Consider the following 25067-nt stretch of genomic DNA (forward strand, 5'->3'; position numbering starts at 1 on the left):
AGTTGATTCACATCAGTATTTACAAAAAGAAAAGAAAACCACATTTACGCATTCCGGGTGGTGGTACGCCTTACGTCCGTCACCTTGTATTGCCGGAAGCACTCTAGACAAGCTGGTGTAGGTGGGATCTCCCTCGCTCCATACTCATCTTGGGGCGTCCCCAATCGTGTTGGACGCCTGTTTCGGGAGAAAGCACACGGTTAGGTGTTGGGAGTTGTGGGTTTCAAAATAAATTAGATCTTTTCCAGCGGGATAAAGGGGAGAGGAGAAAGGGAAGTTCTTGGAGAGCTTGGACGCTCGTTCAGTACTCGTACGTGCCGAACACGTGCGCACCACGACGCTGGGAAGAAGCGGACGAACCCGCCTCGATGGCAACCGGCCCATGGTAGAGTAATGGCGTCGGTGGTCGGGCAACAGCTGCCCGGCGGAACTCGGACGGTGCGTACGACGGTTCGAACGGTACAAACTCCGTGTCCGGCTGATGCACGTAACGGTTGCGGAAGAAATTCTGCGGTGCGCTGCGTGTCAGTGGCTTCAGCGTAGGATTGAGCGCATCGTTTAGCGTCACATCGTACTCATCGTCGTACAGCTGGTCCAGGGTTTTCACATTCACAACCTCCGGTTGCTGTGGTGCGGACGATGGTGGTGGGGGAGGTGGTGGTGGTGCTTGCTGCTGCTGATTGCGCTTTCCTGTCACAGCTTGCGGTGTGGTGCTGCCATCGATATCGATACGAAACGGTGCCGGTTTCTCCGGTTCCGAGGACTTACCACCTGAGGGCTGCTTGGCGACACCGACCGGTTGAAGACCACGCGCTAGATATGGATTACCACCACGACTCGGTAGAAACGGTCGCTTGGTAGAACGGCTCGGACCACGCGTTGTGCTACTGGTTATGCTTTCGGTCGATGGTGACTCCCTCTGTTGCTGGTGCTTCTTTGATTTGAAGTTTGCGTACAGATTCGCCTGTGGCCGAGCAATTACGGTTGGACGGGCAGCTGGTACGTCATAGTCGGCATCTTCCTCCTCATCGACAGTCTCCGGCAGCACATTGCGGTTCGGTTTAGCGGGTGTCTGCTGTTGATGCTTCGTACTTCCACGAGATCCCTTGGCGAGTTCCGAATTATCTCGGCTATTTACACGCTCCGTTTGCTCCGGCTTGCGCACATTTCCCGGCACCGGCCGAAACGGCAAATCTTCCTTCGCAACAATCACATCATCGTAGTACACCACATCGGACGATGCGCTTGGTCTTGGTGGCTTTCCGCCCGACACCGCTGCTCCCGCCTCCTTACGTTTATCGTCACGCCGAGCAGGAGGCAGTTCCTCATACTCATCGTAATACTCCGGCTCCGATCCACCTGCCGGCGCTGCCGTAGTGGAAGAAGATTTCGAAGGCTTTCCGTTGGGCGTATCCGAGCCGCCGTACGCGTACTTGCTCTTCTCGTTCAGCGGAACTGGCCGGTTAATGCGTGGTGCTGCCCGTGGACGATCGTAAATGCTTGAGCCGGAAGGTTTCACCGTCACCACATCGTTCTGCTGCTGTCGACCTTTGTCCGATGCACGACGACCACCTCCTCCGTACGACGATCCGACAGGTGCGTCATAATCGTCCTCCTCCTCATCCTGATACCGTCGATCATCGTACAGTGGACGTTTAGCGGGCACTTTACGCTCATCCGCTACCGATCCACGTCGACTCTCGGCGTCCGCTGGAAACGAACGACGATCGTCACCCACCTGTCGGCGATCAGTCGTTGGTCGTGGCAAGCGCCTTCGTTCGTTCATCATTGCTGGGCGCTTTTCTTCCACCTCATCCAAAGGAAGTGGACGTCTGCGATCGTCTGCCATAGGGCGTCGATCACGATCACGACGCCGATCGTCGTAATATCGTCGATCATCATCTACCGCAACCGGTCGCCGATCGGCACTAGTACGCGTGCGTGTCTTCATCCGATACGGTCGGCGATCTTCGTAGTCTTCCTCGTCCTCATCCCGATCGCGTTCCCGTTCACGATAGCGTACCCGCTCGAACCGCTCATCTTCCTCGTAATCATCGTACAGTGGTCGACGATTCCTTGGCCGATTCTTACGACGTCGATTGCGCTCCTCGTAGTAGTCCTCCTCGTAGTCCTCGTCGTAGTAGTAGTAGTCGACCTGTGGACGCCTTCTTCGGACCGGTTTGCGGAGCGGTTTCGGTCGCGAAGGAACCGTCGTTGGGGCGGGTGTTGTTGAAGTTGTCGGCGGAGGTTTCACCGTGGTTGTTGTAGTCGCCTTATACAGTGGCTCGTTTCTACAGAGGACAACACACAATTATTTTACTTGTCGTGAAGTTTCCCACTCTCACAAAGACAACTTACCGGAACCAGTATTTGGGCGAGTTCTTGCAGTCTACCTCCGACGCAAAATGGCAGATAAAGGTCTTCTGATCGAAGGCCGTATAGTTGGCGCACAGGAAATCGTACCGGATGCCGTGGATACAGTGATGGTACAGCTGAGATAGAAAGACGGAAATCGTACCGTTAACAAGTAATGAAATGAGCAGCTAATAGAGCACACTACTTACCTGGCAGTTGTACTTGATCGAGGCGTAGAATCCGTCGTGCAGCTTCGGATCGCACGTGAATCCAATGTCCTCCTCTGACGGTACCGAGTCCAGGAAGGGATAATTGGACAAATTGTATCTGGTGTTGTGGGAAGTGGGAAGCAAAGGCAACGTTTACATTAACACGATACTGTTGGCAAGAGATGGTCAACTACTTACCCTCGCAATTCTCGAGGCAAATTTGGATCCCAGACATAATCGACCTGCGGTATGCCGGTAAGTGGAGCCTTTGTGACTGCATCTTCGCCTTGATCGACGGCCTAGAAGGAAAGGAAACAAAAATGGTGGAATCATTATTTGAGCAACAATTATCACGCACTTTGATTCGATTTGATGGATAATCAAACAATGTTGAGAAATAATTGTTGAAGCGCTTACGGAATAAAATGTTTGTTTTTTTTTTTTGTACAAATAAATATGACTCGGTCGGCTTTATGGCTTGACTCTATGGAAGACTTTATGTGATGTAGTAGCTAAATATGACTATGATCTGTAAGCTAAGTAACTAAGCAACCCCAACTACGGTGCTAAAGCCTCGTTTGTCCGGGAACCTGTTACCATTCCAATCGGTTTATTCGTTTATGAAATTCAAAATAGCCGTTATTCTAGTGTTTTGTCATTTTCTTTTGCTATGGAAACGAAAAACTAACCGTTCCGCTTAATGCATGTATCTATCTTATTACATTATCACAAACCATTATCATCATCTCTGATCGTGTACATTATGTTTCTATTATTGCTTTTCCCACCGAACCGCATCGAAAGTTGTTGATTACCGATGGAATCGTACAGTTTGGCCACACACACACACCATAGGAACCCAGTTCACAGCGGAACGGCACAGCATTACGAAACTCCGATGGTCGAATGAATCGTCAATTAAATGTAAAATCCTCCTCACTGTGGTACACTCAGCCGTGTGTTCGCCTAACATTATCAACTGTTGGAAAATCTGCATCCCTGCCGCGAGTGCCGTGGAAGCGCGTTAATGACCGAAGAAATGGTCATTTCCTTTTTTTATTCTTCTTTTTCTTCACGGGGTGGTAAGGTTGGTTTGCGATGCATATCACCGGAAATGATCGTGTTTGCACTGGAACGTTCCGCCTTCCATTCCACCAAGGAATGGTATTTTTTGGTTTAGTTCGTCTTGCTTTTGATCTGTTTTTTTGGTCTCAGATGTTGCGATGCATGCTAATTATTTGCTTTAGATTTCATCTTCCAACGCATGCCTTACTGCTTTCCGTTTGTGCCAAATACGTAATCGGACAAGGCAAAAAAAAGAAGATAAACAGAACCGCACATTAAATGCACTTCCGACACCAAACACTACACAAAACGAGAGAAAGAAAGATGCAACAGTAAAGTACTAGACGAAGCAGATGAAGAAAAATTGCACACTCACATCCGATGATGAAAAATAAAATGTGAAATTTCCCTTTTTCTCCCCTGCTGGCTTTTCTTTGCCGGACGGTAACCGGGCATCTTCGTCGATTAAATTCACTACCAGCAGCACGAATGCCAATGCCAATTTTGCATGCCGGTACGGTACAGAGGCGGGTACGGGTTTCGGCATTATTATCGGTGTGATGCGCTATTACGATGAGCTTTCTATTCACCCGGGAGGCATGCCGTTTGTTGGGGTTAATTAGTGACGGTTGTTGGGAAGGAATGTAACGCGGGGGTTTGTGTTGTGTTAAGAATTATTTCATGCTGGAACCGAGGTTTCGGCCGGTTGTTGAACTGTTTCGTAACAGTGGCCCGTCGCGCTCGTTGTAACGAACTTTATTTTAAACCATTTTCCTTACTTTCATGATCAGCTGGAATGCCTTGACGATGAAACAAGCATTACCTTGCATCTTGTGTCTTGCAGTCTAGAGAGATACTAAATTTCTACAGTTTAATTCCTTTAGCCACAAACTTACGGAAAATTCATTATGTCTTTGGTTTGGTTCTCAAACTCCTTTACTAAATATTTATCTTATTCTTTTTACATCCGTGCTTCCCAGATCAGGCCATTTACTCATCGACCTCTCACTCTAGCAATGATTATTATTATTATCAGGCATAATTTATAAGCACCCCTACAGCAGGAAAAAAGCTCCAAAAATGCACAATGCCACCGCTCCGTGATTACCCAACCGTGTGAAAATATTATCTAAGCGCTTAAAGGTCTGTAAAGCTCTCGATTCTCCATAAACCATATTCATTCGTCACCCGGTACCCAACCCCCGGTTCATTTGTCGAAGATGTTTGTGCGTGACGAAAGTGTCTTTTCTTGATTCAATTTTATTTCGCTCATGGAAGAAGTTCATTAGCCATTCCGGGCGGCACCAATCGTCATCGTCGTGATCGTAGTGGGGTAATGGATTTTGTAATAAATTGAGAGAAATTAGTTCAAAACATCAAGCGCCAGCCATACGTTCGACTGGCAAGTCGTTTAATGGGTACACGCCAAGTCACCCCACTCTAGCTGCATCGACACTTCCGCTTAATGCATGATCGATTGCCATTTTCAATAACGGACGGCTAGTGGTTTCGTTTCATTTGCCTTATCCACGTCATTCCATTCCGATCAACCATTTCACCGGGCACGATCGCTCGATTTCCACGTAGACGGGCAGGCGTTTGCATGTACCGTGTGTCGCGTCCCTGGGAAGCGTTCGTTCGAAAATTAAATTATTCACATTGGAGGCACATATTTTGCTTGCGGTGGCCGATTTGCGTGCCGGCCGAGTAGATAACCCAAGCACCACGTCTGCGTGGGTGAAATGCAACGAAAGATGGCGATCGTTTCGTATGAAGGGCGTGATATAATTGAGATCAGATTAGAGTTTGTCGTTTTGTGCGAGGGAATACAAATTTTATTTCATGTATTGCATAAATTCTTTTTATGGGGGCCGATTGATTCCTTAAAATTATTATATTTTAATATTCATTCATCATCATATCTTAAATGGATTTCATCACGAATTTTGAGATAGACAAAACAATAAAACCATCGTTTTATTTATACACCCTATTCACAACACAAGCTGAGGCGATTTTTTTATGCTGTCCGTCACAGTAAGTTAATAATTAAATTAGTAAAATGATTTTGAAAGATTGAAAGAAGTACTTTTTACTTCAGAGAATAAAAAATTTTAGAAAAATATATTTCACCATTACAAAATGAAACAGTCTTAATTATAAAAAGTAAATAAATCCATAGTTTCTCATAAAAATAAGAATGCATAACAAGCATAAATACAAGAGAAATCAATAAAACTGAACAAAAACAAACAAATCGTTAATAAATCTGAACAATTTTAAAAACAAATTGTTGCTGAAACTTTGAGAACAATAATCAATAACAATAACAAATCCAGATAAAAAAAAGCTATAAAACAAAAATAAATGTTGTACCCCATACCGGTGAGCTTAAGCAAATATGTTACATATTGTAATTTCAAGATCAAGTTCACGATCAAGCCCTTTTTTCAGTGCAGTAAACCACCATTGAAGGAAGACCTTTTACCTCCGAAATCCCGTCCCACACCACCATGAAGATGAATCACCACACTACCTCGTTGAGGTCACCGGTTTTAGTACCACACTTCCGGTCCGTCTATATCGGCAAGCTAGTCGCAACGGCAACAAAGTAACGCAAGTCCCGATCGAATGCAAATGGCGTTTCTAGCGCTAACATGTCGATGATGCTACGACGATATTCCGTTGATAATGTGGCATTTGTCGGTTTCGTTCACCATAAATGGCCTCCCAACGAAAACCCAACCACAACCGATGGTGGGCATCCGCGGCACGTGCACAACATTGTGTGTGTGTGTGTGTGTGTGTGTGTGTGTGTGTGTGTAATAAATTACGGGAGAAAGGGGGTTTATGTTGCAATAGTTCGTGCTTTAACGATGATGAATCCTCCTCTTTGTCTTTGGAAATGAATATCCGTGATTAATTAACGATATGCGCCACATAAGACCGTTAGGTTCCGCTGCTGCGTGTGTCGAGGTATAAAACGGGTTTAGAGGGTCGAACGCGAACACTAGCCAAAAACAAAAGGGCAACCTATCACCTATCAGGTGCATCCCGAGCACCAGGGTGTTGTGAGGTGATTTTTATAGGTTAAGGTTAATGAAAACGACCGACATGTGTCTTATGCCTTCGCGTACGGTTCGGTCACTTAACAGACGGCAGCTCGATAACGTGCTGGTAAGGTAAGTGTGTCATCGACACCAATTATCAGTCACGCAAGTGACTACAACTTACTACTGGTCGCCTTCCAGCGGAAAGTGCGAGAAGTAAAATCGTTCACAGGGCTCATTCAGTCCGGGCCTCGCCACTCAGTAGGCGGAAAGAAGGTTTGACATTTGCGGTAACCAACAACGACGACCAAACAACATTAACGGTGTCGTGGGATTACTTCAACGCCCTGTGTGTATGTGTGTTTGCGTGTGACTGGTAGGCGGCGGTCTACTATCGGAACACTTAGAACGTTTTTCGCAAGCGATCTTACCGGTCCCCGGAGCTGTTTACTTGTAACCTCATTTATTCTTTCCACACACGCAGCAACACGCTGTGTTATCTGATTGTCCAGTTACCATGTTTGGCGGTAACTGCTGTGGTCTCTTCTGGTACCCCTAGCATGCATACATATGGTCTTGCCATGCTTTTCTGCAGCCTGGAAAGAAGGTTACCGATACTCATCTCAAGTGGAATGGCAAACGCATTGTGGAACCGAACACCTAAGAGTCACGCAGTCCGGTTATGGTGCGAACGGAAGGTTGAACTTTGTGAAGCATCCAGCCAAGAGAGAGAACCGAATGGCATTCAGAACAGGTTTAAGAACTGCACCGTCTTACGCTGGTGTACGGTAGCCAAGGCACCACTGAAGGGCTTTCCGCTAATGCACACAATTGTGCAACCGACACCTACACACAATAAGACAATGGGAACCAAGTCGCTTGCTCTAACTCCCCGGTCACCTTACCGTGGTAGCCGGATAACGAATTTAGATTTATTGGCACTGCAAAACCGTACAGCAACTTAAACCACCGAAAATGCCAACACGCTACCATGGCAGGTGAATGGTTTTTACTCGGAAATCACCATTCCACGTGCTCCAAGGCCGGTGGATTAATTGCACCCGCGCACGTGAAACGTGATAGTCGAAATAATTAGCCAAAGTCGTGTTAGTTAGCGAAATATTTTCAAACGAGGTTGATGAAATATAGTAGCAAAAGCGTGTAACAATTCGCTAGAGCAGAGGTTGCTTTTTTGTGGTTTCTTCACTGGGCTTCTCAATAGATAGACAACTGGTGTTAGCTTTGCCATCACACTTCTTCCGCTTCTTTGGCACTACGTCCTCGAACGATCTTGATCGTCAAACAATAGAGCGAAAATAAATTGAATGAACTATTTGGATGTGAACCATATTGAAAGGTAAACGAATTAAAATCCCATGTTCCATAACAGCTCTAAATCTCAAGCAACAATTTATCATGAGTCGTTAATTATTTATCCATGAACAAAATACAAAGGATTTATAGATTTATCTTTTATTTATTTATATGAAAACTAAATTTGAAATTCAAGTTAGAAAAGGTTCGCGTGAGGATCTGAATCGCAAGTCTCAAATTTAACAGCTCCAACAAGCAACGCCCTAGCGCACATCTCTGTTTGGATGGATTCGGAGCCATTTTATTGTCGAGCCAAGCATTTTTAAATAAATAAATACTTTATCTGTTGTATAGCGCCATCCAGGAACAAGTTGGACGATTTCTTCTACACAAATAAGTTGACAGTTGTACGGTACAACATGTTAGACAACTCTCAACAATAGTGGAGAATAGACCTATCGTTATTCCACGTCAATTCTATTCCTAAAGGTCTGTTAACAATTTTACACTCAATAGCATATTTATTAAAACGATGACAACAACATCTGCCCACTTGTCGCAAATGCCAACCGCATCGAATACATTAATGCCACACAGACACACAAGAAATAATCTCCAGTTTGCCCCACAAAACCCACCCAATATACACGCCGCCAAGAACCCAATGCCGCCAAAGAGCCGAAGAACCGATGCTCGGGTCGACGGGGACGGCATTTGCATCTTAATTATGCCATTACGACGCATTGTCGCGAGAGCTTCCCGTTGATAGTGGGGTTAGTGAACCGCCCCAAACGTCCGAAAGATGTCGATCGTTCGGACCCAAGTGTTTTTGTTTGTCTGTGTGTGAGAGTGTGTCACAGTCATCCTCTTCACTAAATGCGCCCGTTCCACCATGTGCCGGTTTGTTTTAAAGGTTAAGTAATGCTACAATCGACATTTATTTGAATATACACACTACCATGAGTGGACATAGGTGACGCAGTATGTGAGTTTCCCTCCCCTTGCCTCTCCCCTCTATCTCTCTTCTGTGTTTGTTCAACTTTGTGTATGTACGTACGGGTACCCCTCACGTACTCACCCATTATCCTCCTTTCCAAGGGAAGCGTACGTTATGAGTTATAAATAATTGCTCATCCTTCAGCCCCTTCTTCGGTCAACCCTTACACGATGGCAACTATTACGAGTGGTCTATTTAATTACCGATCGACGGAGGCAGACGATCCAAGCCAACCGCAAACAGTTGGAGGTGCTTTTGGTCAGGTGTTTCATCGATTTGCGCCGTTTGCGGTGTTTTGCCTGGGCCACCACTCAACTTGCCATTTACCAAACTAACAACCTGCCACTCTGATCTGCGCTTTACCGGGCTAAGATTAAAAGGTTTGCTTACTTCCCCGTCTGCCAGCGTTTCTCTGACGCCGCCACCACGATTGCCGGGTTCTTGTTACGCAAAGGTGACGTTGCCACTGGCTTAGCCGGAATTCGCGTAACGCTGCGTAGGAATCCCCAACCAACCGAGGCTCACAAATACTAAGTAAGCCTTAGCCCTCTAAGTGTGAACAAGAAATGAATCTCACGCTGCGGATTGGCATTTTTCATTAATGGTTTTATTTTTGTACACCGAGAGAGCGAGCAAGAGATTTATGGAATATTTGATGGGTGTTTCGATGTCATTTAAGCTTCCACGACGGTGGTACGATAGCCTTGTAATTCAGGGCAAGTTGTTTACCAGCAAGGAAATTAATCATCACTATCACTATGATAAAGAGTTTGCCTTTTTTGTGATTAAAGTGATTTGAGGTGGTTTAAGCTGAAGAACTGAATTTTTAAGCCGTAATCCGTCGACTTACACAGTAGCGTAAGGTGATTTACCTACCTGCAGCAGTGCTAGGATGTAAGATTATTACACAATAAGGATTAAGATTTGTTTGTAAAAGAACTAAAATTCACCACCGCAACGATGACGATCATAAACCAAAATGTTGCTGCAGAGTTACAATTCTTAACACCAGCTCACCGTAACCGGTCGGAATGTTCAATAAACGCGGCCACGGGGGAAAAAACACAAATCTTACATAAAAATCCACTTTGTACCATTTGCTAATTCCTGCATTGCGTCTTTTTTCTATGTTTTTCATTCTCTTCTGTCTTCTGTTTTCTGTTTTAAACACCATTTTCCATCTTTCACTTCCTTCATCAGACACAACACTTGACCGATGGCTGGCTCAAACTCCAATTACATGCAGTGCCGTTTGACCGGCGACGAGTGGTTCCATAATTTGTTCAAATTGCAACCACAAACAAACGCAAACACAGCCACACACCTGAACAGGGACGGACAACTTCTGCGTGCAACTTCGAGCCAGCCTGTAATGGACAAAAATTGCAACAGCACTTGCTTTGCAGACCGCACTGCAGCCACTGCTGCTGGACATAGGAACAGAGAACGCAACCGCGAAGGACAGCGTCACTGCAGTAAAGGCGGAATTTAACCGAGCATTTGCACCGTTAATTAACACCCAATTAGAGGCCAACTCCGGTTGCGGTCATACGCTTCACCATCCGAACATGAATTGGTTTCACTTTTCGGCCACACCAGGGACATTTTAGGTGACCTAATTCACGCTACTGATATGGCATTGGCACAGTTAGGGTAAAATGTTTGCCGGCGTTTATTTGTTCGTTTGTTTGTCGGTGAAGTTCTTATGCAGCCGTGACATTAGATAAGAGTGCGACGAATAATGCCAAATCAATTACTTGTTTGCGCATATTGTTACCTTCTCTTTTGGAACGATCACCTCTCTTAGTTACCTTGACTCGACCAGCCTCCAAAGCAGTAACATACACACGATACCGATATACTTAAGTTCGTAAAATAAGGCCAATTGGTTACAAATCAGCATCCAAAATTTTATATGTTTAATACATGGTACCAAACAAATGATTGGATTTATTATAAATATTCTGAAGTAATAAGTTATAGTTCAACAAGTTCATTAAAATCGATCGATTTAACAAGCGGATCGCTTGAAATGACGTACTACGTGTACCCCTACTAACCTACTCCCGAATCTGGCCGCTTTCCGGTTTTGGATCAAACATTTAAATAAAAACTCACACAACCACAACCCCAGAAACCCTTTAACAAAAAACAACCACTGCTAATGTTGACTCTTCTTCAGTTGACTTCAATTCCACACCAACCGGACAACAACCTTTGTTGGGTGCGGTTTGCCCTTTTCACTCGCGTCGACCGGTTTGACCTGTCAGCAGTTTGATTATGAATGAACGTCCGACGTACCCTCAGGTTTAACCTCCGCCAACCAAGCCCTCGTCGTCGGGAGATCCGCCGTCTCGGTGTCTGCGAAAGGGAAACACAAAACAGCCACCCCAAAACGTAGTCCGATTATTGGCTGGATTGGTTGGATTGGTGTGAAAGCGAGGGGGGACACCACCACACCGCAGCCCCCATAAGTCTGGAAAAGGATATTACGTCACCGTGGTTGGATGTGTTCATCAGTGTCACGTTGGACTAGTTTTGAGATGAAATCGGGAAACGAAGCTGAGACAAAATCTCACCGAACGCCATGCCGGGTTGATTTTTGGGGACTTTCTGACTTGTATATCACGCTACACGGTTGCTTCATTGTGGTCGATCCACCGTCGCGGATGAGGATGCACTTTTTTCTGCCCTCAAAAGCTGCCAAAATTCAATAACAGCTGTTGGCGGTGGTTTCATTATCACATCACCGATACGAAAGTGAGAGTTACCCGTAAAGCGTTGGGTATTTATGATCTGTTTTGGCGGCTTTGGTCTTTACAGGCTTAGGTGGTCCAGGACATAGAGGGAGCTTAGTGAGCAACGATTTTTGACCCATTTTTTCGATCCTCTTTCCTCGACTAAAATACGCATTTGGGTCAGTATTGTTGACGGTTGATGAAGGTTTTTATTTACTCTATACGACCATGTGACTCCGATTTTTTCTTTGAGCGATTCTAGATAACAATAGTTGAAGCTGAAAAATTTTTATCACCTATCGCAGGTCCTATGCCACCCAGAAGAATATTTATTTCGCGGCTCAGAAAGACAGTTCAATCCATAACTTTTTGTGCAAGAAATCACTTATTCCCAATCACACAAGTGGCAAAAGTTCCACTACCAATCAATTACCACATCGCTTCAGCTCCAATTTCGTGTGCTCCTTGTGTGCAACCTTACGTCAGAGCTGATCAACCATTAAAATGCCATTTTTTCCAGGACAAATCTAACTACAGCCTCAGCCTCTCAACCCTAGTGCACGGTTGACACATTTCTGGCACACCGGGTAGGATGGCATCCGAATCGGGGCCAGCAAAGGTCGGTCCTATAACTTGAGGAAAAAAGGGCAACTCGCCGCCCACGACTGGTGGCACCAATTCGGTGGCATACTGCTGCATGCCAGCCTAATAGCGAAAGCGAAAGGCTCTAAAGCTCGCATTACACCTACCACACATATTCCCATCCCTCGCCAAAGCGCCCTTGGACAGGACAGTTCATGTTTCACAATCTGGACAGGGAAAGGGCATGAACAAATATGAAAACTGCAGCAAAACCCATCACTGTCTGTCTGTCTCTGGTAACGATTAACGTGTGTGTGTGTGTGTTGCGCAAACGGTACAATTCCCATTTCATTATGCGTTTTGAGCGATTCTTAACAAAGCACCAGAAGCCTCTCGTGCCACACCATAACTCCAAACGTCATCGCGCAAACCATGCACCAAGGAGCGCGTGCTTTATGGCAAAGGGTTTCCGCAAAGCATGTTTGTGTGTGTGTGTGTGTGTGTGTGTGTGTGTGTGTGTGTGTGTGTGTGTGTGTGTGTGTGTGTGTGTGTGTAAATGTGGAGCATGTGGAGCGTTATGTTTATTACATAAAATGCTTCCACATGGCGCTGGAACATAAAACCCGTGCCAAACCGATCGGATAGGCTTTTGCTGTATAATCAGGGCAGCATAACCAACAAACTGCAAACCAGTAGTAGTAACGTCAGGCCATTCGCTTCGATTGATTGAGAAAACCCTTTACATTCACAGCTATAAAGTCCATCAAGTTTCCTGCTTCGGGTTTCGCATTAATGTATCTGACCAATAAACCGTTCGAAACCTACCTCATCTTCTGCTTCGGCAGATTCTTCTGTCGTCGATGTGGCGGCGGTCGTTGTGCTGGTGGTCGTGGTCGTTGACGAGGTGGCCGGACCGCGTCCAAAGATCAACGACGTTGCCTTCAAACCGTCCACTCGGACCATCAGCGCTATTATGACTGGAAAACAAGGGCAAAAGAATGAACCGGAAATGGTTTAGAATGCATCACAAAGGTGTGTTTGTGTGTGCCAAGGTGGACCGCGTTGGTTTTGGATTGTGTTGTAGAATTTAATTATTGCTTGTGGATAGAACATGAGTTCGGAACGGAGTTTTGGACAGGAAATAGTCTCACTTAACTAGCTGACAAAATACTTCAAATAGTTCCTGGTTTAAAAGCTTTTTGCTAATCTCTTTCAATCTTTTCTAATCTCTTTCAGTAACACAAATATTAAAGATTTATTCGACAATTTTATCCTCAAAAAACAAAAATGTAATGCAGACATTATCGGAACCAAAAAAAGGCTTTTAACTTAAAAGTATCCATTAAAAAAGGCAAACGATATTGCATAATTGCGAGCGCTTTGATTTTCAAACAGTTTGTAAGAAAAAAGTAAAGATAAAGGATAAAATCTAATGTATAAAAATCTAATGAAAAAGAAGATATAACAAGCAATACATGAAATCCAAAACATCCGATTCCGATAACATTTGCAAATAAAACAAACTTTCGATGATAAACGTGCGGTTTAGGAATTGTTAACGAGGTAAAGGAATAAATGCATTGCTAAACAACTTACCCGCAAACAGTAGCAGCCATCGCCGAATCTTTTTCATAGTTTTTCCCCCTGTAACGAAACACAAAACAAGCAGAACGAAAATGTGAGCACGGACGGAGGTGAATCACTTTACATACTAAAGGCTATGAATGTGAAAGATTGACAAATATGAGCATGTTAAAAGCAAAAGATCATTCAACGGTTGAGCAATTTCTCGATAAGCTCGATCTTTTAATCTCTCTCACTCTTTCTTCCTCTGTGGCAACCCATTCCGTTCCGTTGCAATGACCTTGGCGGGGCCAATATGTGTACAATGGTTTGCAAATTAAGCACAACGAATCACCCGGCCGATGGTGCAACGGCGGTACGAATGCAAACGCTGCAACAGATGCGGCATCCGATGGGTGATCAATGTTGCTCCTGGCGATGATCGAGCCAGACAAGATAATGGACGAACCAGGCAGACGCGTCAATCCATTTGTAACCTCCGTTGGCTTCTTCTTTCAACGTAAAGGCTGGCTGGATTGGAGAATGGCGAGTGATGGGGGAAAATTTGTTGCAGCGATGATGAAGCGATGGATGGTTTGATAAGCATGGGTGATGTGATTACACGAACGATACTCGAAACCCAATCGATCGACCTCGCAGTTGTTGGACGTGTCTGTGTGTGTGGTGAGAAAGCTGTCTCGCATGTTCGTTCATTGCCACGGAAGGTTAAGATTGATCGAAAATCGAAGCTGCTCGAAGCTGGCTGCCAAGTGGCGTTCGAATGTCGAGCTATTGTTAGCATTAACCACAGATGATGACGTGCCAATGATGGTCTTTATAGTTTATCAATCCAATAGATCATAAGTCTCTGTAATTTCTAATATGATTTGCGGTTTAAGAATCAATTTGTAAATAAAAAAATATTTAAATGGTTTAATTAAAAATCAATAAATACCGCGATTAATTTAGCTTCAAAACTATCACAAAAAAAAGTCTAGAGAGCCTCCATACTCAAATGTAAATAAAATAAAGTCTAATATTTAAATTCCTCTTTTGAAGCTACATTCAATCTAAATATAAGATTCAATACAGAATACCCACGGTTATTTCAAATTAAATGTGGCCACAAACATTACGCTTCAACCGAGTTGCGCAGTAAGTTACTCAGCAAATACCGTCCCCATAGTCGCATGACATTTATCGGAGGGCAATCCCAAAATTATCACCCACATTGCATTACCATCTGTAACACCGACGCTCATAATTCAACTACAAACAGCCCTCAAATGCGTTGTTGCCTACGCGGAAGTCTTCGGACGGTCGGACGGATTGGTCCCATATTTAAGCCAAGCACAGAGAGACAGACTAACAAACGGCAACACGGAAACACACAGGCACCAAACCGTCATCCGTGGTGGCATAATCAGCAAGCCACGCCACATGGTACATCGGACAATCACTTCCTTGGCTCGGCTCGAGCAAAAAGAGAGCGGAGCGACGTTCTTTCATTATATGCTTTTATGTACGGGTGTACTGGAAGAAACCCGTCAAGAATCGGTAGTGATTCCTTTGTGGCTGCTGCTGCTGCTGCTGCTGCTGTTACTACAACGATAACTTTTAACCGGTCATTAACTTGACAGCTAGCAGTGGTTCACAGTCTCTGCTTGGCGCGTGGATCGCTGCAAAAACAGAAGCAAACATGACGACAAACGAGCATGGCTCTTTGTGAGTGTGCCATAGCCGCGTAACGCAGCCGTACCATACCTCCGACCCCTCGAGATAGGAGGAACGGCCATAAAGTTGAGATATCTGCTCCATACGCAAGCGTAAGTAACCAGCTTCATGAATGTCTTTGCGAACCCTGGCACCAGCCCTGCATGGTGTGACGGGTCAGACACAATAGAACTATAAGACTGGCTATAATTTACACTGCCTTTGCTCGCCTTCGCATCGATGCTTTTTATTAACATCTTGACGCACTTCCAGCATCCGACCGATGAAGGCAAGCGTTTTTTTTTTTTTGTTTAGTCATGCTCGATTGCCACCTATCTTCATTGTACATGGCGCAGTCTCAGACAGGGTTGCCTTAAAATAGTCAGCTGGCCCCCTCTAGTCTTCGTATAACGCTCCCCCATGAGAATTCACGCTGCCCAGCTGGTAATGCTCAATGGCAACATGTTCTACCCGGGAGTGGCCTCCTGCTACCGGAAACCTGTGCCCATGGAAAGCTTTATAACTTTATTCCGAGAGAGACTATGTAAATGTCAATGGCTGCAAGTCGTGATCGAATGATGGTGAATCAACCTTAGCTACTACTATCGGTCATGTATCGGATGCTCAAGCAACTAGAAGGCCATGCGGAACAAGTTTTGATAAAAAAAGAAGAAGATTTTAGCTACAAAAAATGGAACAAATTTTTTAAGCAATTAGTTCAGGTTTCGTCGCTTAAAAAGTGTGTTGAAATCTTTTGTATTGATTATTCATTTTAATTTAGTAAAATTTGATTTTGAGTGTGTTAGCAACTGGATGCTATTTGATTGAAGGTTCGTCTCTTTAAAAAAAAAAGACGCGAAGTCTTTTGTTTCAACCTGGTTGTAAAATAACAAAAATCGTCTAAAATAGTAACAAATCCACTTACTTTACACCAGTTTTATTCTATTATTGCTTTTTACTTCTATTTCAATATTCTTATAATATTCCTGCTACAAAGATTTGACGATTTTCATGCTCAAACCATGAAACCACCATCTAAAGAAGGGGTTCTCACTTGCAAAAACTACGTATAAACACACATTGCAACACGTCCAAAACCAAACAAGAACCAGTCCCAACACCATCAGGACCAGCTTTACCACTATCAACACACTTGCCCGGGACCCGACACTGGACGTCCTTCACAGAGCAAAAACATTCACTTTTCCCGACCTGGCTGCTGCAACTGCTGGTTGGAAGTTATTGCCGTTTCTTTTTGTTTTCTTACCGCTTTAACACGCTCCCTCGCGGACTAAACTGGACGGTGTCACCGAGGAGGGCGTACAAACTGTGGAGACTACTAGATACCATTTTTCTGCAGCCCGTCAACCTAACCCCCCTAAACCAACGAACACAACAACAACAAAAACACGTCAACGTTTTTCCAAACCCGCCTGCTTGGATGTGTTTATTTTTCTTAATTACTTTTTGTGTTGCGTGCGTGCGTGTTCGTGTGTGTGTGCGATGGGTGGGGTATCACAGTAGGCTTTATTTTACTCAACAGTACGAAGGAGATTTTCTTAGTGCTTCGCTACGTCCCATAACCACTACCACACGCAATGGCACGATAAAAAGCAAGGAACCATTTGGAACCGGCCGAGTTCGGTGCACTATTTCAATGAAGTGGCGTGCGCATGGGAAATGGTTTACCTTGGAGCGCGAAACGCATGCGTACGGTTCCGTTCGTTATGGTGTGGAAATGAAACCGGGCCGAAAGTTTCAGTAGCGTATGTAAGTGGTGACTTCAACCAGCACGGCACGATCGTTTGTGGCCGGTGATACATTGGATGAAACACGTTAAATAGGCACATAAAATGGTGTTTCTAAGGGAAGGCTTCAAAGAAATGAAAATTGATTCCAAGGGTCCAAAAAGATATCCTAATAAGCAAGTTCGTAAATTGGAGAAGGATTCGTCGTTTATGCTGGACATTGCAGTATTTTGTTTTAGAGCGAATATAATATTCACAAACAAGATTTAGAAACAGAAAAAGTATAAATTACCATAAAAAATTTCCTTTAACTACAGTTGGTTGATTGAGATCATTGATTTTTTAAAAAAATTTTGTTTGTTGGTCATAAAGTCGCAACAAAATCTCAAATTGCTAGGAACACATATTCTGCTAAATAGAAAAAAAACCTTCTTCAGTATTTTCAAAAGTTTTGATATGTTTTTCTGATTAAAAAAAGACTAATAATAGCTATTTTAACGCTAAAACTAATCCAATACATAGATCCATTAAATCGATTGCAACACAGCATGAAATCAAAGCGTTACACACACGAAAGAATGAAATGAACATGAATGAAACAATAATGATCAAGTATATGGAAGATCGATGCTGCTGAACCGATCAATAATAGAACCCAATTGCATAACTTTGCTCTCACGCTTGCGTAGGCTGAAGAAGATCACGACAAGAAAATCGATCGCAAAAATAGATATTAGCTCTGAAGATGAGCTAATTCAAGAGCATACGATCACTATTACACCAATGTTCCATTCTAACTTTATGACACGGGCTTCGGGAGTAAGGCAACGACAGAATTGTTTCATAAGATATCCCTTCACTAAAAAGGGTAATCTTTAGGGGCAACGATCATGTGAGAATGTTACCATTCAATCATGTGATCTCATCCTTTCTCTCGAACATTTGAGCACGTATTTACCCGATCTTGTACGCTTCATTTGTCGGTGTAGCTTAATATTCTTCCCCGAACTGAAAAACAACACAACCTAGCTCGATCCAAAGAAATAGACATGATTTATCGCCTCAAAATTGATTCTGTTTCATTCGAGCCTAGTGCATGGTTGATTGAGAAGCGTGAAAGTAGTAAATTAACACAACTCCATCCATCAACCCGAAGGTGTAAGATGTGCTAGTAGCGTGCTGTTAACATCCATCCGAACTGTGAAAAGCAATCGTTGAGTTTGAAAGTGTCCATCATGCTGCTGCAACGGTGATGGTATGAGCAGCATGCATCTTGATCTTATCGACATGAGGGAACGATTTTTCAAGCAAACGATCCTCGACGAGATAACTTTTGCTTTTGTTTCTTTTTTGAGGTTAAGGCGCTTATTTTTGCACATCACAACATGGTTTTTTAGCACGCCAATCGTTGTGCTTTTGCAGTCATTAAACGAGTTGATGTGTCAAGGACTCGTCTCATGCGATTATTGTTGTTTGTTTAGCTTTATGCTATTTAAATCCTTCCTTTTTTTTTTGCTTCGCTTTGCTAGCCTTTGCCACTGAGCCAGTGAGGTATAAAACAGCTAGATTTAAGTTTTATCTATCTGTTACACACACCCTATAAGGAGGAACCTAATTCTGTTACGAATCACACCACCGCACTAAGTATAAACGTACGATCGAGTGTATAAATCGAGCAAAAAAAAACAGTAAAACTGGAGCATGCGCAAAGAGATTGTGCAACCTTGTGCATTTACCACAGCAACAAGTACACTTTGCCGGAGACCAGTCCACCACCGACCATGGCGTACTACCGATTTAGCCTTCCAGATTACACTTGCACTCGTGCAGTCGTGTGTGCTAGACGAGGGTGATTAATCAAGAAAAGTGAGACAAGAAAAAAGAAACAATCTGCAACGACGCAAACAGTTTTGCAGAGTTATCCTGCTGCATGTTTCTCGCTGGTTTTTCTTTGTAGTATAATATTTTCCTTCTGTTTTTGTTCCATTTCTTGCAGCATGTAACAACGATCATGTTATGCTGACCCGATCATACGTTCCGTGCAGGAAAGCATAGCACACTTAGCTCACGATCCACGATCCCTCAAGGCTTCCCCCTCACGGAGGCTGCCCCCATTTTCGGTGGCAATCGTCGTTCGGATCGGTTACACAGTACTCCAAAGCAGCGACTCCTAAGGGGACACTGGTTAGGAGTGTGATCTACATAGTACGCCTCAAAGCCGAACTGGCGGGATGTTGTTTCGTTGCCAATCGATCGCATGGGAAAGTAAACCAGTTCTCCCTGCTCGAGAGTACAGGGAATAAGCCAATCGAAGTGAGATCTAACTAAGTATTCAACGCCCTAGAGCTAGAACTCGTACAGTAGTACACGCTGCCTCTAAAGCCACTTCTAGCAGGATCACTACCGAGACAGGTTAGAAGGGAAACCTTAAAGGCCTACTCTACAAACCACACACAAAAGGTGTGCCACAATCCGGAGCAATCCTGTCGATGGTTAATTTGAATGAATAGCTTGTTTTTTCTTCTAAAATCTGGCTTTGTTTTTGGAACGTTGAACGGGTGCGGAACACGGGACGGGACCGATTACGCAAAACGACCTTCAAATCGGTGCCGGTGAATGTTGATTTGTAGGAATACATTAGCTCTGAACTTTCCACTTCCGCTGCCGAAAAGCCGAACGAGTTTTACGTGCAACTCTCAGCCGTCCGTCAGCCAGCGTCTACGGCTCGAACGGGGGTTACTGGTTACGAAAATCATGCTGACGATCGTTTAGTAGGCCACACGATAAGACAATAGGTTTTTTTCTGGTGGGAAGGCCGCTCAAAGATAGGGAGAGGTTTGGTGTTTTATCTCTTTAAGTGGTAATTAATTGCTTCTTTGTTTTTCTGGGTCGGTTTTGTCAAAAAAAAAAACAATATTTTGAAATGATTTCAAATTATGAAGAAATGGTTGATATTAGATGCTAGAAATTGTTTGATGTATAGGTAGATTTTTTTTTAATTAATGGTTTGCAGTGGTTCAAAGCTTAGAAATGCTGCACTAGACATACAAAATACAGTAGTTCTGCTATCGGAACAAACCCTGACTTTGTAATCGGCGTAATGTAACTATTTGGTGAAGTAAAATTCTCGGCACAAGTCCTCAGGCATAGTACATGAAAACAATACATAAGGAAGAACAAAAAGTAGTATTTGGTGATGTCAATAGTAGTAAATGCAGTAGTTTATGCAAAATACAGTTACCAAGTTGTGTTTTACTATTTTTCGCGACTATTTTGCGATGTTACAGCTAATTTGAAACAAAAGACTTCAATGCTTTTTTCTAAGCAACGAACCCTTCATCAATAGTTTTCTTTTACATTTTTGGTAGCATATTTTAGTAAATTATTTTGTTATGGGCTTTTTTAACTTCACTGTTCACTTCTTTCACTGTTGACAACAAATCATTACCACTGCAATTGTGTAACACCTAATGACTGTATTTACAATACATTTTAACAACATCATCGTCATCACCTGCAAAACCCCATTTGCCGGTGTTGTTCTGTTGCTTTCGATTTCCATAAATTCCTTATAGCAATTATCTTTACAACGTACAAGCTCACAGTTGGACACCGCGAATGTACCGTGTCCCTGTTGTACCACGCTAAGAATTAGATTGTTTAGTGCTTTCAAATCACCTACCAGACTAGGGTTCGCCGAATGGGTAGAGAAGGTAATTTATAATCCAACAGCTCACCGGTTGCTAACCACGGGTGTGGCAAGCAGACAGACAAAAGTGAATGGCAATCCTGGCGGTTGGTTTACTACTACTACAACACTCTTTCTGAAGTGTCATTCAAACGAATAAGCGACACAAACTTTAAGAAGCAAACAAAACAAAAACGCTCACTATAAGCCACACTCTACCGACTGTATGGTTTATAGAATGTATCAGAAAAGAGGCTTCTGTGTTTTACTGCTTACTGAGCAGCCTTTTCGTAATTCAGTCTCACCTTCTTTGACTGCCGGGCTGTGATTGTCTGTTGAAATACGCCCCGAAATGGCTAAACCACGAAATCGATCGCATTTTTTTTTTTTTTTTGTAATTTGCATTGCCGCACCGACGCTTGAGCAGAAACAATCGCATAAAATGTTGTACAAAAACAGTTCGGGGTAGTTTCTACATGAACGAAATAAATTAAATGACCTCTAAACCGGCACACGGATACGGTTTAATGAAGCACGCGAAATGAATGCTCACTTTAGCTTAGCCAGCATGTCAAGGGTTTTCGTTATTTAAGTTCATTTCACACATTCCACCGAAAGCAAAACATACGGCGTTTATGGGGTGCATGAAGAAGAAATCCTAAGGCTCACACACGCTCAACCGGAACAGATGATCAACGGTGCCATGATCTTGACGATCGCCAGCAAAACATCCACTGTCCACTACTCACTTCTTCTTCCGGTACTAATCTATTCGCTTAAACATGTGCCGCTTCAAATCTCTAACAAGCGATGACAGCGAGTTACCCCAGCTGTTCCATGTTAACATGTCGTTAGCCGGTGTGTTATCTTTCCAATTTAAATTTGTTTTAATAGTGATCGTCCACGCGCGCAAGGCGGAACGGAATTTCGATTTCAAGTTGAGTTTTTTTTTTCAACGCTTGTGATGTGTTTTGGAATGCAAACTTCCAACGCAATTCACACAGACAGACAGCCAGAGCACATGTGTGGCTCGTACGGCTTAGTTGAAAGTGACGAAGATGAAGTTGATGATGGCTACAAGCATCTAAGCTTAACCAGGCGTTGTATGTATGCATCTCCTTCGCTCGTGTTTCCTAATGCTTCCTCGACTATCGCCATCGACGGGAATTATGTTTCATCTTAATCTTCTGCTGCCATTTTTTCACACCTTTTTCCCCGTCTTTTCTGTTGTTTCGTTTGGTTTGTTCACTTTCGATTTCGATTTGGTTCAGATTCGGGTGTTATTATTTCATCGTTTCACTCTCGATTTCGATTGAAGCATGGAGTGTGTTTGAGCCGTTTCTTCGTAGAGTTGTAACTTTTGGTTTCTGTTTTTTTGTTTAGTTTCATGATTTATCAAATACTTTGATTTGTTGGTTGGCCAGAAAAGTTTTGCATTTTTGTAAGCTTTTGTTTTTTTTTTCTTCTTACATTTTTTTTCCATTACTCATCGCGGATGTAATCCGGTAAACTTCCCGTCTGAATTTCCCCAAACCGAACCGTTTGATAAAGTTCAAGGAACAGCTTTAATGACACCTTGACATCGAATAATCGAATGCTGTCCACCTCGAATGCACATCTGAACCACTTTCTGCGCCTGAATCGTAAACCTTGGAGAAATAGGAAAGACTGATAAATGTACTGCTTCCTTCCTTGCTTAGTTGCTTCCTTCCTTTCCTTTACTTCTGCGTTACTTCTTCCAAACAAGGGGATTTCCGGTCAATCAGGGCCAAGGAAATACGTGCCACATTTCACACGCTGTCTTCGAGCAGCTGAACACAACATCTTGGGAAAAAACACCTATTTTGCAGAAGGTTGACTGTGACTAGTGGTGTGGCGATGGCTGATTATGATGTGCCTTCTCCCTTGAGCTTTGATTTTACACGATAAGATTGAGTAAATATTCAAAATTCAACGACATTAAACTTCCATTCGGAACTGTTGTATCATAATGAGAACTTTACTTTTATATGTGTCCCAGAAGTGGGTTTGTCAACTGCTGTGCCAAAGGGACGAATTTTCAATTTTAGGGATGCCCCAACTCGTGGATTTAAGTATGCACCATGACAAACCGTCCAGGTAAAGAAAGCCTCGCTTATGATAATAAAACACTTAAGCATCCTTACTTACCGTTAGTACTCTATCTTGTAGCCCAAAAAAAGTCGTCCGCTGCTCCTGTACCAGCAGGAGTGTCTATTTCTAATTGGGGAACGAAGCTCAAGCACACAATCAACACCTGTACTGAGCTTGCCTTCCTATATACACTCACAGTTTGTCACAACCTCGTCGTCGAGGTTCGTTATGATTTAAGCACACTTAAACGATCACCATGCTCTCAGACGGTCACGAAAGAAAACGAGGTTTTTTTTTCTATTCCCCCGGGTAACGTTATCGTTAACTTCACACACTTCACTGCACACCAGTTATGATGTTACAAATTAATCAAAATACATTCATATAATACGCACACTAAAACAGAAAGAAATGAGGGAAGAGAAAACTATTGAAAATGCTAAAACTAAATTCCACTGCAAAAAGTAAACGATCATTATTCAAGCACTCGATTCATCACTACGTTGTTCAAAACCACTTTTGCTGCTGCTGCCTGATTATGATGGGTATTTTTAGATGGCTATTCAAACGCTTCTTTGGTTCCGTTGTTTATTTTTCTTCCTTTCTAATTTTGCTACCGATATCGATATAAAGATCGACCGCCTATTGATATCTCACTTGATGCACAATTGATTTACCAATGCATAAGCTTCCTGAAAACGCACTCCGTTCGTTGGTACACTGGGCCGGGGTGTGCTTCCGGGCAGGCGCATAAAAATCAACTGAAATAAGAAAGAAACGAAAACAACGTCAGTAAGATGGTTAACAAAATTAGGAAACGAGCTTATTAAAATGCACCCAACGATATGTAACGGAAGGTGGGCTTTTTTTCCACTAGACCGAAGCGATGACATAAAGAAGCATTAAACGAAATGGACGTTGACGTGATCGAAATAATGCACCGACGAGTTGTGCGTGCATGGAGAGCAGAGAAGACTGATACACAATCTAACGTTCCTGGGCGATCGCGCCTAAAAACAAACGAATCCCGCATCTTGACATCAATCCCGGTGACACGTTGTGAGCGAATACACTTCTAGCGCTGGATGTGTTGAGAAAGTGGTACCCTCCACCTTTAAAGCATTTCGCACGCCAGAATTGCGTAAGCAATTTCTTCCAATGAAAAATCATCAAGGTTGGTCAGTGGTCTGCAAACGCTTTCCAATCAATCTTGTTTTGTGTATAATCGTTGACAAATTGGAGCCGAATTTATCTTGCTAATTTCGGGGATTTCATGAGTGTTGAATAAAGTTTATTAGTGCAGTTTTTTTAAATTAAATTTCTACAAATAGTACATTATCATTCGTTATGTATTCAATGTTTTTTGATTATACATGGTTTTTAATAGGTAGAAACCTAGCTGCAGAATTAAGTATCTGCTTACCATCAACATGAGTTGTGAAAAAGATACTTCAAACGATTCCCTGTAGATGGCGCAACTAACTAATTATGCAACGCTTAAACAAACTGAGTTTTTAGCTGCTAATAATATTCTTCATATTTATTATGATCGTTCTAATTTTCCTCAAAGAAGTTACTACATTTTATCGCTTATGTTTTACATTTGTATAAATGTTCTCTCCTTTTTATACCTAGTAAGCAGCATCATCGTACAACCTTTAGCTTAAAATAAAGTGTACAAAATACAATTATACCTGATTATTGTACAAAAGCGCGCGATATTTGAAGAAAAGCCAACGCCCCAATAACGCAATTCACCATTAGTTTAGCAACATCTCAATCTAAGCCGCATTCGTATTGCACAGTGGACAGCAATTGCATTACAACCTTGTGAACAGTTGTGGATGATTGCATCGAAACACTCACTCACAGCTCAATTCCCACCCATTTTTCCAAAACCGAAACCTCCGAAACGCGCACGATGTGAAATCAA

General features: G+C 43.2%; 5 protein-coding genes across 5 annotated transcripts in view; all 5 read right to left on the reverse strand.

Moving 5' to 3' along the window:
• The window catches only part of LOC126562569 (protein lifeguard 1-like), a 400503-nt gene extending 389443 nt beyond the window's left edge, over positions 1 to 11060 (reverse strand). Inside the window, exon 1 of the mRNA XM_050219116.1 lies at positions 11055 to 11060. The gene's annotated coding sequence lies outside the window, so the exon portion shown is untranslated. The remainder of the gene's footprint in view (positions 1 to 11054) is intronic.
• The window catches only part of LOC126562158 (slit homolog 3 protein-like), a 57474-nt gene extending 35269 nt beyond the window's left edge, over positions 1 to 22205 (reverse strand). The window contains exon 1 of the mRNA XM_050218587.1: positions 22202 to 22205. The gene's annotated coding sequence lies outside the window, so the exon portion shown is untranslated. The remainder of the gene's footprint in view (positions 1 to 22201) is intronic.
• LOC126561924 (protein LSM14 homolog B) overlaps positions 1 to 25067 on the reverse strand; it is a 204641-nt gene that overhangs the window by 106417 nt on the left and 73157 nt on the right. The gene's annotated exons all lie outside the window — the stretch shown is intronic.
• LOC126562465 (uncharacterized) overlaps positions 1 to 25067 on the reverse strand; it is a 136980-nt gene that overhangs the window by 15961 nt on the left and 95952 nt on the right. The gene's annotated exons all lie outside the window — the stretch shown is intronic.
• LOC126561629 (serine/arginine repetitive matrix protein 1) lies at positions 302 to 23265 on the reverse strand. Its single transcript, XM_050217895.1, has 7 exons — positions 23192 to 23265; positions 13907 to 13954; positions 13136 to 13287; positions 2763 to 2863; positions 2565 to 2682; positions 2359 to 2492; positions 302 to 2291 (listed from the first exon to the last, which is right to left on the reverse strand). Exons 2-7 carry the CDS (start codon positions 13941 to 13943, stop codon positions 302 to 304), a joined length of 2532 nt encoding a protein of 843 aa, XP_050073852.1. The 5' UTR covers positions 13944 to 13954; positions 23192 to 23265.

Source organism: Anopheles maculipalpis, chromosome 3RL, assembly GCF_943734695.1.
Source record: "Anopheles maculipalpis chromosome 3RL, idAnoMacuDA_375_x, whole genome shotgun sequence".
Taxonomy (NCBI): Eukaryota; Metazoa; Arthropoda; class Insecta; order Diptera; family Culicidae; genus Anopheles; species Anopheles maculipalpis.